The 16,012-nt window shown below is 37.3% G+C and overlaps 1 protein-coding gene across 1 annotated transcript in view; it reads left to right on the top strand.

Moving 5' to 3' along the window:
* PLXDC2 (plexin domain containing 2) overlaps nt 1-16,012 on the top strand; it is a 370,418-nt gene that overhangs the window by 302,580 nt on the left and 51,826 nt on the right. The window contains exon 10 of the mRNA XM_003786768.1: nt 13,885-13,945. Within this exon, the coding sequence (XP_003786816.1) occupies nt 13,885-13,945 (61 nt within the window). The remainder of the gene's footprint in view (nt 1-13,884; nt 13,946-16,012) is intronic.

Genomic DNA, 16,012 nt, shown 5'->3' with positions numbered 1-16,012 from the left:
TATATTTGTAGAAAAGGGATCTCTCATTATTGCCCAGCCGGGTCCAAACTCCTGGGCTCAAGAGATCTTCCAGTCTTGACTTCCCAGAGTGCTGGAATTACAAGTGTGAGCCTCCACACCTGACCTCATAGTGGAAGTTTAAAGAGAAAACAAAGCTCTCTCTATTCTACAAGGCATTGCTAAAATTAAACAACTTATTTTTTAAACATAGATATTAACTTAGACTTCTAGAGACAAACTGCCTCCGTAATATACATTCTGAATGTATATATTCAAAATTCTCAAGCATGAAGTTTTTAAAATAATAAAGGAATAATCTTGGTAACATTGTTGCATATTCTCTAAGTCTTGGAAAAGTATTTTTACCAAAATCTATTTACTTCTACTTGGAATAATAACTCAAGGGTTTAAAGATGAAGCTGCATTTACCATGAACTCTAGATATTAATGGAAAAAAAAAATCTTTGATCAAAATACATTGGTGAACTGGAACAATGACTCCTTTCAAGTGTGAATGACTAATGTAAACTGCTATGGGCTACATGTTAGTTTACGTATGTGTAAAAAGATGTTCTGGTTTAATCTGGATCTTAGAGAAGTTATCTGCCACAAGCTTTTTTAACCTTGCTCTGCCTTTCTGAGTCAAAATAGAGTCCTGATTCACTCTTTTACCTAACCTGGCATTGACTGTCTAATTAAGTGTGAAAAATATTATCAGAAGAATAAGCAATGTTTCCTGAAACCCCCCTGTCCAACCAGCTAATCCAAAACCTCATGGTTCAATAGCAAATCTTACTTGACAATTATAACCCTACTATCATTTTAAAGAGGCCTAGAAACACATAAATATGACTTTATATTTTCCATCCAGGAGCACAGTATGCGATTAGCATCTAGTGCAGCAGTTCTCAACCTGTGGGTCGCGACCCCTTTTTAACAATGAAAATACATTGTGGCATTAGGAAGTTTGAGAACCACTGATCTAGTGCCTGGAGCTTTAGCAGGAAGTATTGAGTAGCTTTCAAATAATGCTGCCAGTAGTAAAATGTTACATTTTGCTGCAGGTAAAATGTGTCCCATCAAATAAGAACCTGCAGCCAGTTCACTTGTGTATTTGAGGAGAGAATTCACATTTGGCAAGTCATAAACCAACAGAGACATTGGCATTGATTGGAACATTCTGCCTCCTCCTGAATGCTTGTCACACATATTCTTGGAAATATCATAGTTTAGATATTTATTCATTACTATATATATTAAGAGAATATATGTATTAATGAGAGAATATATATATATATATTATTAAGGGACTATCTATATATGCTCTTAATTAAAAACTACCCAAAAGAGAATCATTATTTTAATACGGTCCTATTTGTTACTATGAAGGAAAATGACCATGTTTTCAGATCATAGTAGATATACTATCAAGTTCTAGTAGCAGCTAGAAAAATGCTCAGCCATTATCTCAGAGGCCACACGTTTCAGTGGGAGGTCCCTAAGCAAACCACCCTCGCTAGAGGCTGGATTCCAGTGGGATGCGGAACTTGGAACTGAAAGCTTGTCTCCGCATCTCTGGATTTCAGTTGTTACAAAGTGAAGAGTCTGTCCTAGATTATATCCCAAGTCATTTCCACTTCTGGGGGAAAAATGACATTCAAAACCAGCAAATTCTAATTTTCATGCCATTAGATTCCACTTTACTTTTATATTACTTGGTATGTTTTAAGGAATTGCAGTGTAAACCCATTAAAGTGATTATTGTTCTTCAAAAAAATTTACTAAAGAAGTGTCTTTTGTAAGACAATGTTCTGATTATTATGAGGTTCATTCAGTTATTACTACCTGGCACAAGGGTCCTCAAACTTTTTAAACAGGGGGCCAGTTCACTGTCCCTCAGACCATTGGAGGGCCGGACTGTGGGCCCTGGGACGAGTCGGCTGCTAAGCAGGACAGGCAGTGGCAGCAAAAACACCCGGTGGGCTGGATAAATGTCCTAGGCAGGCTGCGTGTGGCCCACAGGCCATAGTTTGAGGATGCCTGAGTCCTGGCATAATAATGTCTTCTATTAAATCTTCCAGGGCCATACACAGAGATAAAGTTTCCTCTCTTCTTATAATGCCCTGTTAATGTTATATTATCATATTTTAAATGAGCTCATAGTACTCTTCTGAAAAATTTAATTACCTTGTAAAATATAATGACAATAAGCCTAGATTAATCAAGGGGGTGAAGTATATAAATGATTTAATAAAATGGTTCTCAAACTTATTTTTTTTCCTCTAGCAGGAGGAATATTGAAAAGTGAAATTCCAGATGTAAAGCCTTTGAGATTAGATCCCTCTGGATGCTGTTTATGATCAGGGCTTCCAGCTGAGTCCTCCCACTCCCTCCTTACCTATGTCAGCAGCTACTAGGGGCCTCTGCAAAACCGAGCCCTGATCTCTGGCGAGAGGTGGAACATCAGTCATTCATATGTGTTCTCCTGGCTAAAAAATAGTGCTAATCTTTCTCACTGTTGATGGGACTGTAAATTAGTGCACCCTCATGGAAAACAGTATGACGCTTCCTCAAAAAAGAGAAAAGCGAAATACCATAGGACCCATCAATTCCACTGCGAGCTGTAGTTTCAAAAGAGGGGATTTCAGTATTTCGAAGATACCTGCAGCCCCATGTTATTACAGCACTATTCACGATAGCCAAGATTTGGAAATCAACCTACGTGTTCATCAACAGATGAATAGATTGGAAATTGGGGCTCATATACACAGTGGAGTATTAGCCATAAAAAGAACGAAATCCTGCCTTTTGCATCAACTTGGCTGGAACTGGAGCACAGTAAGACAAATCTCACATGTCCTCACTCGTGTGTGGGAGCTGAATATTAAAAACAATAGGTCTCATGGAGACGGAGAATAGATGACAGTCACCAGAGGGTGGAGGTATGAAAGAGGTTGGTTGATGTGTACAAAAGTATAATTAGATCGAATGAACAACACTTGATAAAATTCAACCTTTTTTCTAAGTAAAAATGATAGCAGACTAACATAGAAATGTATTTGTTAAGTGCCAAAATAAATATTATTACATAGCAACATAAAAATATATTGACCATTGAAGCTGCAGAAATGCCATAATTAGAATAAGCCAGAAGGCAAGGACGTGATCACCATTATTATGTAACAATAATTCTAGTTAATGCACAGAGAAAAGAAACATAAATTAAGACATAACTATTGGAAAGGAAGAACAAAAGTTATAATTTATAGATAAAAGAATCAATTACAACCTTCACAGAAATCAATAGCTTTCTATGTCAGAAATAGACTTAAAACTATAGTGATAAAGACTCTTTAACAATAGCAAAAATAGAGAAAATAGCTACTCTCAAATTTAATAATATATAGAATCTCTGTAAGGAAAGGATGAAAGTTTGATGAGCCACTTAGACTAACAGCTGAATAAACATTTTAATGGAGGGAAAGTTAAAATGCAGTAAAATGCCAACTATTTCCTTATCAATTCTGTCAATTTCACAATAGGATTATTATTTAGAACCTCAGAATGTGATTAGAAAAATCACTGAGAAGAATAAATGTAACCAACTCAGAGAAAAAAATTAAATAAGATCAATTATATGGAACTTAAACAATTAAATGTTATTCAACAGATGATCCTGGGAATCTTAGTCTGCTATTTGAAAAAAATCTATGTATTTTTAAATTTTCTTCTTAGTTCCCACTATATGCCAAAATAAATTTGTAAGTGTTTATTTATGGTTTATCTTACAAGGGTACAAGTGAATCTTTCTAAGAGTAGAATATAAACGTCTCTTAACACAATAACTAAGAAAATAACACAAAGGCTATGTTAACTAGTTTGATGAAAATATTTCAAATTGTATATGAAAACACAACACTGTACCCCACACTGTACCCCATTATTGCATTAATGTACACAGCTATCATTTAATTAAAAAAAAGAAAGTGTTTAGAGAAATAAAGAATGAAATAATGGTCAAGCTAGGAGAAAATATGGCAAAATGTAAAAGTGGCCTTTTTGAGCAAAAAAAGCAATGAAAGAAATTCCAGAAGGTTGGAAAATTTCACTATGTAAAAATATAAACTACTATATGTCAAAAAATTATGTCTTAAAGGGCAAATTACAAACAGATATTACACTTAACACAGATTTCAATCTCTTAGTTCACAGAAATCTTACAAGAAAAAAGAACAACCCAATCAAAACGAGGAAAGTAAAAGAAAATGCAATTCAAAACTGTAGAAATGAAAATAGTCAATAAACATTTTTTAAAAGTTTAACTTCCCAGTAATTAAAAAATGCTAATTTAAAAATGATACATCTCCTGACCAGGCTAAGCAAGAGGGAGATCCCCTCTCTACTGAAAATGAAAAACCAAGGCGAAGATCCCTTGAACCCAAGAGTTTGATGTTGCTGTGAGCTATGACACTATGGCACTCTACCAAGAGTGACAAAATGAGATTCTGTCTCAAATAAACAAATATATAAATAAATAAAAATAAAAATGATACATTATATTAAAATAAATGCAAACAAGATGGTGTATATTTTGTACAAGTTAAAATCCTGTGATTATTCTCATATTTAAGTTGAAAATTGTTTCATTAAGTCATATAATGGAATAATATGCTGTCACTAAAATGTACCTCTTAGCAAAAAAAAAAACCAAATAAACAAGTAGGATTATATCAAACTAAAAATCTTCAGAGCAAAGAAAACAGCCAATAGAGTGAACAGACAACCTACAAACCGGTAGAAAATCATTGCAAACCTTTTATCTGACAGAAGATTAATGTCTAGAATATACTAGGGACTCCAACGTCTCAACAGCAATACAAGAGAAAACAAAAACAAGAAACCAAGTAAAAAATGGGCAGACGATCAGAGCAAACATTCCTTAAGACTACAAATGGCAGGCAAATATGAGGAAAAAAATTCAACATCACTAATCATCAGAAATGCAAATCAAGATCACCATACTGTATCATCTCACCCCAGTTAGGATAGTTATTATCAAAAAGACAAAAAATAACAAATGCTGGCAAGGATGAGGAGAAAAGGGAACTATTATACACCACTGGCAGAAACACAAACTAGCACTCATATAACTGCTATGGAAAAGGGTATGGAGGTTCCTCAAAACACTATAAGTAGAATTCCCACATTATCCAGCATCAATGGTCAAGCTAGGAGACTGACCTACTACTAGTGGGCGTTTATATAAAGGAAAGGAAGTCAGTATCTCAAAGGGATATCTGTACCCCAAGTGTATGGCAGTACTATTTGCGGTAGCTAAGATATGCAATTTACCTAGGTGTCTTACAACCCAGGTCAATGAATGGCCAGAGAAAACATAGCATAGATACACAGTGGAATATATTCAGTCATGAAAGTGAAATCCTGTTACTCTCAGTGAAGTGGACAGCACATTATGTCCAGTGAACTAAGCCGGAAAGACAACGTTAACTCTACATGTTCTCACTCACATGTGAAAGCTAAAACAAAATTGACCTCAAGGAGGTAAAAAGTAGAACAGGACAGGCTGGGAAGGTTGGGGGAAGATGAGGACAGGGAGAGATTTATTAAAGGATATAAAATAACAGCTAGTTAGGAGGAATAAATTCTATGGTTATACCACTATAGGATGACTGCAGTTAATGAGAATATATTATATAGTTTCAAGGAGAAGGTTAGTGAATGTTCCCAACACACAGACATGAGATATGTTTGCCATGATGGATGTGCTAATTGCTCTGATTACTATACTTTTCATATATGGAAATATCACAAGGTACCCCATAAACACGTACAATTATTTTATGTCAGTTTAAAACCCATCAGTGCTATTTAAAGTATAACTGTGATTTCAAGTTTAAACTATGGAACTGTATTTTTCAAATTGAGGATTCCCATTTAGGAAAAAGATGACATTAATTACCCTGTGATATTGCAGTAGGGTTTGGGCTATCCAGGATAATTTATGGTGACAATTTATGCTGGTCATATGCAGCACTTTTTTAATAGAAGGAAATAGAAAATATATCTGTGCTTTATGTGGATTTTTAGGGAAAAGCACAGAAAAGTGAACACTGAAATAAGCACTTAACATCAAAATGTAACACAGCTATACATATATAAACTTCGAAACACTTTATGTTAAAAATATTTCTTGCTCTGGGTGGTGCCTGTGGCTCAGAGGAGTAGGGTGCCGGCCCCATCTGCCAGAGGTGGCAGGTTCAAACCCAGCCCCAGCCAAAAACTGCAAAATATATATATATTTCTTGCTCTGGTTTATTTATGAAGAGGTTGAAAGATTCTATTTTAGAGTAATCCAGTTTTTGATAGAATCGAGGACTTTATATTGCAAATATATTCGAATCCGTTGGCTGCAGGTACAGCAGCACAGCACTTAAAGCCACTGAAGAGGAAACGTTTGTAACTGTATCTACCTTCTCTGGGTAGAAGTAAAAAGTCTAACAAGCTTATCACCCAAGTGAGGGCCTTAAACTTGTGAAGTCATAGAAGATACGCTGTTTTGCCAAGAGCTGCCTAAGTCAATCTGCAGCCGAACTTGCATCACTGAAATTCCCTTAGCCAGCATATTTCAATATATACTAGTAGAACTTACAAGTTATAAGGGGGACCACAATAAAAATTAGATTTTACTGTGAGAATAGCATTGCAAACGAATCAGTCCATTGAGTCAAACGCTGTAGCTTTTAGCTATTTCCAAATGAGCCAATACTTCCTTTTCTTGCCCCTTCTAAGTATTTTTTGAAGGAATTTTTTTGTAGGTATAAAATAAATACTGAACTATGTAATATTCGAGGGAGAGTTGCCCTTTCCTTGATTAAACCATGCTGAAAGTTAGCAGCTCTGGGCTATTCCTAATGACTTTGCCCTAATCTAGGTTTAGCAGATTGTTCGGTGTATAATTGACTTGTTTTTATGCATCATGATTTTAGTGTATTTCAGGCAAATTTTTATATCTTCTTCATTCCCTGAAAGCCCTGAAAAATACACAAATAAGGACATTTTGCCAACATCGGCAGTGGCTTTGAAGCACAATGATTTCTGAAAGGATTAGCCTGTTCCCAGACAAGCCTACAGGTCGTGGCACCATCCCCAGCCTCAATTCTTTCCTCCTCTCCATTCTCCCAAACTGAGCACAGATTAGACGCAGGAGAGAAAAATTCTGGCATGCAAAGCTAATTGCAAAAATTGTTTTCCTGGTTGAAAATTTGATCAATGAAAGATAGAGGAAATAAAAACTGGGACAGTACCAGAGATATCTTTTTTACCGGTCATTTGGAGGAGAAAAGGCTAAGATAATGAATTGTTTTGATAACAGAATTGTAAAGATCAAAGGCTCTGATGTAGTCATTCTTGGTACACACATGTGAAGGCTACTCTGGATTCTAGATATCTATTTGTAAAGCCAGCACCTCTAGATGCCACACGAATGGGTTAGAAGGTTCTGGCAATCAGATGATTTGATCTCAATTTTCCATTTGAAACTCCTCTAAATTAGATTTTCTCCATTCAACAGAAAACTATTTATACAAACATTGGATTATGATTCTGCTCTGTAGCATGAAGCACTTTTATTAAAACACTCGACTTTCTTGCATATTAAAATGTCAAATTTTATAATTTATCCTACACTACGCTCCCTGTAATAGATTACTCATAATCTATCATTCTCAGAGCAGTATATCACGAGTAATTCAGGCACGAAAATGCTGAAAAACTTTAAGCTCAAGTTACGTGATTTTTGGAGGAATAGTTTTAGAAGTGAAGTGGTCCATCTCATGCCTGAGGCCAGTTAAGAACAAGTATGTCTCATAAGGGAAGTCAGATATTTTTTACTGTTTTTTTATTAAAAATAAAGATTTCTAACAAAATGTATAATTTTATGACCTGCCTTTAAAATTAATTTTTTCTGTAGTTCAAAAGAAAACAATTTTCCCATCTAGCTTCATACCACCTGTTACGTACTAACCTTAGAATAAAATATTATTACTATAATCATTACTGTTTATCATCTCATCTAAAATACTTAGGAATCTTTGTAAAGCATCTTTCCATTGTTTTCATGCTAAAGGAACATTTTCCACATTTTCACATATAGGTAGAAGAGAATTTACTAAACGTACCATTGCTATTTTTCCATTAAAATAGCATACCATGGGAAATAATTTTAAGGCTTCAAGAACCACATAAATCGTCAGAGACCCTGATGAGGCATTTGTCCTCAACTCTTCAGAATTTTATAGATCTTTATTTTACCTAAGAGTGTGGAACATATTTTAGCAAACCACAGTCGGTGATTGAAAAATATGACCCACTCCTTGTTTTTGTAAATAAAGTTTTATGGCACACAGCCACCTCCATCTGTCTACACATTTATCTGTGTCTGTTTGCAAGCCACAACGGAGGTTAGTTGGCACAGAAATGATATAGTCTGCAAAGCCTAAAATATTCACTACCTGGTCCTTAACAGGAAAAATCTGCCGATCCCTTACTCTAGAAACTCATTCCGAATGGGATTCTGGGTCGTGTCCTCCCTAAATTCCCTTTGTAGAAGATGTTTCCTCTCCCTGATAAAATCACATGTCCAATTGCTCAGTGACACATGCAGTTTATTTTTAACCATTATTTTTGCTTATGTATGTATCTTTTTTTTTTTTCCAGTTTTTTGCTGGGGCTGGGTTTGAACCCGCCACCTCTAGTGTATGGGGCCAGTACCCTACTCCTTTGAGCCACAGGTGCCACCCTATATATCATAATATTTATCCTATTTCCCTCATACAAATATATGACTGTTTCAAGCTCAGCCCTGTTTATGAAACACTTTAATGTGAAGATAGAGATTTTATCTCTTGATTTGATAAAAGCTGCAAGCTAAGACAATATTGTTTGGTTTCTAGGCTGCCTTATTTAATGGGGTGCATGAACCTGGGCCCTGAGGGTTTTGAAATCAACACACCATTGAAATTGAGTGGCGATTAGTACAATTAATTTGAGATACAATATAGTTCTCTATCAGTTTGGATAATAGTAAGAAGAGAATAATGTGGAAATAAAAACATCCTCCTATTGTGTCTGTCTACTTATAAACATTGAAGAGAGATCGAGCCGGCATGTGACAGCAGCTTAGATGTCCCCTGATCTTGTTCTGATTCTCAAATATGATGATAAAGGACTTTATATTATAAAACACATTTCACGTTAATATGGTACCTGGAAGCAATTCCTAAACATTGTCTAAATCCTTTCTGTAGAGTGACAGTCTCATTTATTCATTTTTCTACAGTGTCAACTTTGGTTCATGCATACTACAAAGACATTGCTTATTAAAAACATCTAACATTTACTGGATCTCTACTGAGTGCCACACTGACACTCTACCTTTAATCCTTTCATAACCCTCCCTGCCTCATTTTACCAATGAGGAAAACCACTCCAGGAAACAAGGTTTTTGAGAACTATTACACAACAAAGTGACTGCAGTTAACAATAGCATATTATATGCTTCAAAATTGCTGAAAGAGATTTCAAATATTCTCACCAGAAAAAATAGTATCTGAGATGATAGATGTTTTAATTAGCTTGATTTAATAATTCCATGCTGCGTGCATATATCATATCACCTTGTACCCCATACACATATATACCAAATTATAATTTGTTGACATGCAATAAAATAATGTTTTTTTTAAAGGAAGAGAAAAATAGCCTATTAATCACACATTTATTTTGTATTTGTGCCAAAATTCTAACTCAAGCAGATTGCTTCTAAACCTTTTTGTTGTTGTTAAGACAGAGTCTCTCACACTGTCGCCCTGGGGAGAGTTCTGTGGCATCATAGCTCATGGTATCTCAAACTCAGGCTCAAGAGCTCTCCTGCCTCAGCCTCCCAAGTAGCTGGGACTACAGGGGCCCTCTACCATGCCAGCTAGTTTTCTCTATTTGTAAAGACTGGGTCTCACTCTTGCTCAGGATGGTTTTGAACTCCTGAGCTCAAAGGATCTTGCTGCCTCGGCAGAGTGCTAGGATTACAGGTGTGAGCCACCACACCCCACCTAAAACCTGACGGTTAACTGTGTTCTCCCCAAAGTCTTGTAAAATAAGCTGGAAAGCACCCAGTTACAGAACAACAACAGATGGGTGCACTTGGTACTGGGGACCTCTGAGGGAGGGTTGCTGGCTCTGTTAGGTGGAGGGAGGAGCCGCCCTGTCTTGGAATAGATTATACTTGAGTTGAATCAAGTTTACTAACTGAGTATCCCAGCAATATGGGAATAGCAAGTTCAGAGGTCGAGTCATAAGAAAGCACAGCACTTTCAGAGAAGGGCAAGCCATTTGCTATTCTTAACAAGAGCATGAGAATGGGTTATGGAAGACAGGCTGGAGGAGTGAACAAGGGACCTGGTCATAGCCTGCAGGAAGTTGATGGTTTTCAGATTTGAATGTGGCTTGAATGCCTTGGGTATGTTCATTCACAATGAAAATTGCTGTGTCTCAGTTGCCAGGGAATCTTACTCAGACCCATGAATTTGCATTTCAGCAGGGGTTCTAGGTGATGCCAAGGTAGGAAAGCCATCTTGTGAATCCCTGTTTAAAATGTTAGGAAATCAATGTGCTTGAACAGGATGTGGTTAATGTCCTTGTGTCTTTAAAAAAAGACACAAGAGCTCAGTGGAGACAGGAAGGTGTTCTCGAAGGTGATTTTTGGTTTGTTTAGAATTCAGAAATAATATAGAGGGTGGCATTTCTTAATGATTTTCACAACATACACTCTTTTGCTTATAATTGCTTTGGGATGCTATTTAGGTTACTGAGCTATTAAAAAATGCTCAAATGGCAGGATTCAGTTTTTATTCTTTTTTTTTTTAAGGCACAGTAATCTACCAAAAAGTATGAGCTTTTCTTTTTTTTTTTTTTTTGAGACTGAGTCTCACTCTGTTGCCTGGGCTAGAGTGTTATAGCTTCAACACTCAATCCTCCTGCCTCAGCCACCCGGAGCACTATGATTACAAGTTTGAGCCACCAGGCCCAACCAGTATGAGCTTTGCAAACCAAATCTTGTTTTGGCATTCTTGGTTCTTTCCACCTTAGCGCTTAGTAAACTTCACTCAATAGGGAATTAATTATGAATAAATAAATGAATGAATAACCTAACTGATTCCTTTTTTCAGTAGAATCTAATGTCATACAACATCATTGGAAGATTTAAATAATAAATCAAACTGCAATATTTCTGTACTTCTCCATGGCATCCATTATACAATTTAGAGGACGAACAGAATTTTTAAAAATCTCAGTGGATGTGCAAATTTAAGATTTGGGGCTGTCTTATTATGAGGTCAAATTTATTATAGCTCACTGGCTAAGGATAGGGATGGAACGGAGTAAGTGAAAACAACTGCATTTTAAATGATCTTTTCCATTGGATGATAGTCAGGTGGTTCCCCAGACATACTTTTTAATGGAAATTTGATACATCCCTGCCTTCCAAGAGAGAATGTCAGTACATTCTTCAATGTTTAAATAAACTTGAAACAAACCACAAAAAAAGAACGAGCCGTCATCTGACTCATCTGGAATTAAACGTGAATAGATGGCACACGTCATTTTCTCACTGGGTAACCAGAGATGGCCTTGACCAACTGGGGATTCTCAAACTTAGGGTGCCAAATCCTACACTGATGTTTATGCCACACTTACGCTTGTTACACAGATGGTAGGCATCAAATAGCTGAGCTTCATTGGGTCGTGTCTGGAGAGAATGATAGATACGGTCTTTTCCATTGACAGGACAGTTGTTTTCACATTCCACTTGAATTAAATTATGCTTGTTTATGCCGTGGTGCACAGGCTCTGGCAGGGATTCACAGGGAGAGCCACCACGTGCACTCATTGCAAAACAAGTGAGAGGAAAGGTTGGGAAGCAGCGTAGTGAGCCCAACAAGAAAATTTCAGACCCAAGTGGAGCAGTTTCCACTTACTGGGAAAAAAAGGTCTAGATATCCTTTTAGGCTAACGCATGTTCATAGGGCTTTTATATATTGTATGTAGATATGCATTTGCATATATTAAAATTCAGGATCAGTGTATAGCCTTAATTTTAATAGACGAGTGAAAATATTTTGAATTTCTCCTATTAAAAAAAGATATCATGTGTTAGGTGTGCTAGATGAAATGACCAGTCTAAGACCCTAGCTTTAAAATGTTCACGGTTGAGTTTGGTAAATGAGACAGAAGCAGGTGAGATTCTCTGTAAAGGAGAAAAGTTAAATAGTAAAATAAGATGCAATCCCAGGACTAGTGTCCCTCTCTTACCCTGGAGGATGCATTCCAAGACCTCTCATGGATGCCTATAATATGCTATGTTTTTTCCCACACATGTGTACAATAAAGTTTAATTTATAAATTAGGCAGAATGAAAGGTTAACCACAACTAATAACAAAATAGAAGAATTATAACAATATACTTTAGTTAAAGTTACATGAGTCTCTTCCCTCCCCCTTAATAAGATATTATACTGTACTCAACTATTTTTGTACCAGAGTTGACTGTGGGTAACTGAAACCTCCAAAACAGGGGTAGGGTGGACTGCCATCATGGACCTTTATCAGCACGTACTCTGGATAGTAATTTCTGGGTCTTGGGAAATGAATGGTGTTTATGAAGATAGATAAGGGAGACAGAAAATGACTCAAGGAAGAAAATACAGGTGAACAAAATCTTAGGAACCTAATGCTTGTTAATTAGACGTTTTAGACATGACTGTTTTCATTCCTATCCTGTTATTGGACATCCCTAAGAATACACCATGGTCCAGTGATTGACGAGAAGAACTCACAGACCCCAGAAAAGCTGTTATACTCGAGGTTGCTATTTATTACAGGAAAAGAAGATGGATTAAAATCACCAAAGACAAAAGGCCCATAGGTTAGAGTCTAGGAAAGACAAGGCTGGAGCTTCCATTGCCTCTCCCAGCAGAGTCATACAGACAGCACTTAATTCTCCTGTGTGGCAACTCACGACCATTGCCAACCAAGGAAGCTCATGTAAGCCATGGTGTTCAGAGCCTTTATTGAGGGTTTGTCACTTAGGGATGGAACTAAGTTTTTCTTACAGACTTCAGCTCCCCTTGGAGGTCAAACTGACATAGCCTGGCCCAGAGTTCCAGGTGAATAAAACCAGACATTCATAATAAGTCGAATTGTCACCCTATATAGCCCCGTACCTAAGATACACACTCATAGCAGACAGATATTCCAGGGGCTTGGGGGTTTTCCCTTAAGAGCTGTTCAAGGGCCAGTTTTGTTCTTTGGAATGTGCAGGGTTTGAAAAACACAGAACACTGAGTTAACACTTCATTGCAAAAGAGAGAAGCATTGTGTGACGGTGGGTCTTTCAACTAAAAATAAACAAGTCTGAACTCTGGAAAAATGATACCTGTAAAAATTTGTATGATTTATTTGTTTTGATGAGGAAGAAAAAAAATACGGGGAAAAAGAAAATCAACTTCACAGAAAAGCTATTGGTGTCTCCTTGGTGCAGAGGCGCAGGTGCTCTGGACAGTGTCGTCTGCCGGACAGAGTCATCTGTCCCTATGTGTCATCCTAATCCTAATCGTGTGACACCCTAAGAAGTGAGTGATCTCTTGATAATACCTCAGATGTTCCCCCCTTCTGACCAGTTCTGCAGAAGAAAGCTGATGTGCTAAACTGAGCATGTGAGAATTAAGTATTGACCAATCTTTTTTCCTTTCATTTCTTCCCCCGTCTGTACCTCATACGTTTCTGCACTGCAACGTGGTGTCTCTGAAGATGTTCCAGTGGATTTGATCGCCACCGGCAGGACTGGGTGGACAGTGGATGTCCTGAAGAGGTACACGCGGGCTTTATTATGACAAAACTCCCGGGACCAGGCTGTCAGATACACAGTGGCTATGACTTAATGAAAATCGTTTCTAATTTAATTTTTAAAAGCCAGTATTTATTAAACCCCTAATTGGGCTTAACTGTTTATACATATTGCCTCAATTTATTCTCACATCCAATCTATGAGGCAGGCACTGTTATTATCCTCTTATTACCAAGAAGAAGAGAGGGAAGGGGGATGGGAGGTGGTGGAGAGGGATGGTGTGTGTTTCAAGAGTTAGGTAAAAGGCAAGGGAGGAGTTGAGCCGGGGTTTGAATCTTTGTAAGCAAAGGGCAAGTCTGACATGCTTGCTACTTTTCTAAGATTTAAGGAGCCATTGCCCCTCTTTGAAACTCAAGTAACAAGACTAAGGGTTCTGGTTGCAGCAAACTGGTGTGCTGTGATAAGTGAGGCGTGGTGTAACACAGCCGACATAGAGAAATGGTATAACGTTCACTCCCAGGTGAACAGGGTGCAATGAAGTGGCTATATACGATTGCAGAAACAATCTTCTGTTTAGAAGTTTTCAATGAATTGCACTTACCCTGTCATTTCAGGTCACATAAAGATATAAAGCTCATAAAAGAAAATATTTCTTCTCTCTTCATTACATTTTAGGGTATGAGTTTTGAATAAAAAATTATTAACAATTAGACAAGTTTTTTTTTTTTTTCATTCAGTAAAGCAAATTATGCCAAAATGCTATTTTAAAAACTATTAGGAAATCAGTGATCCCTGGAAGCTTGATAAAAATTCATGTTCTGGGAGAGATGTCTCCTAAGAATGTCAAAAATACATCTCTCAGAACATTCTTGAGCTTTAACTATTGCCAGTGTGGCTTTGATCCACTTTTTGACATGCGTTTGAGGAATTACAGTGATGTACATCACTCCATCTATCTCACTTCCCCTATCCAACAACAAAGTTAAAGAAGAGTGATGTGTTTGCATTGCCATAGTATTTTCAGGTCAGTTTTTTCTTTCACATAATCATGGTTACCAGAATAAAAAATGTTGAAAATAAAGATGGAGAAAGTAACTCAGACATTTTAATTTTCCTGCTTCACTGGGGGTCACTATGAATTATAGGAGATAGAGAAAAATCCATCCAACTGTAAGCCTTCTTAAGGATATTTGTGGAGACTCACCGTGTTCTGTAGACTATGCTAACCACTAAAAGTACAAAGATAAAAACTTCCCCCTCCTCTCAGGGAGGTCAGAATCTGTGTACCTGTTCTGTGGTTAAATTAGCAGCCTTGGTAGCTTTATGGAGAGCGATTCTTTTTCCCTGTGATTATAGGTTAAGTAAATGAGTTCACCAACCTCAGTCTGTGGTCCTTGCCTGAAACTAGAATTAAATTTTCTTTTTGAGATCGTGAGATGAAATAATTGAATAAGTATAAATCCTAATATAAGCACTTTCCCTGTAAGTTTGTGAAGTGAGGTCACTGTGTACTGGTTACCAACTTGTCTGAGTGTGATGAAGTAGTGCCCAGACACCACAGGCTACAGAAAGAGGATTTGTTGCTTACAAGTAAGCAGGAAGGGGTAACGGAAGCCTGGGGTTCACTGTGAGCTGGTCCCCAAAGGCTCAGGAAATCTGTCCAAGGCAGACAGAGTCCCATCTGGGTGAATGCCATTTGCACTACAGTTGGGACCTCCAGAAAGCAGCCGCCCTGAGTTTTCGACTCTGGGGGTTACGTCAGTCTCTGGGTTAAAGCTCTGAAGAACATCAACTGTTTCTAGAGGGGAACTGGGGCAGAGCCATAGCTGGTCCAGCCGGCTCCCCTTATTCCAAGGTGATGCGTTCCCAACACACTGTACAATTACTCTGGAGAACCACAAACAAGAAATGGAGGGGAACCAGGTCAGTCCAAGGCTCCCCAGAGAACTGTCTGGCTATGTTCTAACCCAGTGTTTTAAAACCTTTTTTATCTCACGGCATACTTGAACATAAAATACCATGGCACACCTAAATTATGCTGATCGTAAAAAAAAGAAAATACTTACTGTCCCTTCACCTTTTTTGAAAATA

This window comes from Otolemur garnettii, unplaced genomic scaffold (assembly GCF_000181295.1).
Source record: "Otolemur garnettii isolate 467f Iridium unplaced genomic scaffold, OtoGar3 scaffold00019, whole genome shotgun sequence".
NCBI classification, from domain to species: Eukaryota; Metazoa; Chordata; class Mammalia; order Primates; family Galagidae; genus Otolemur; species Otolemur garnettii.
This window is presented reverse-complemented; position numbering and strand designations above follow the sequence as displayed.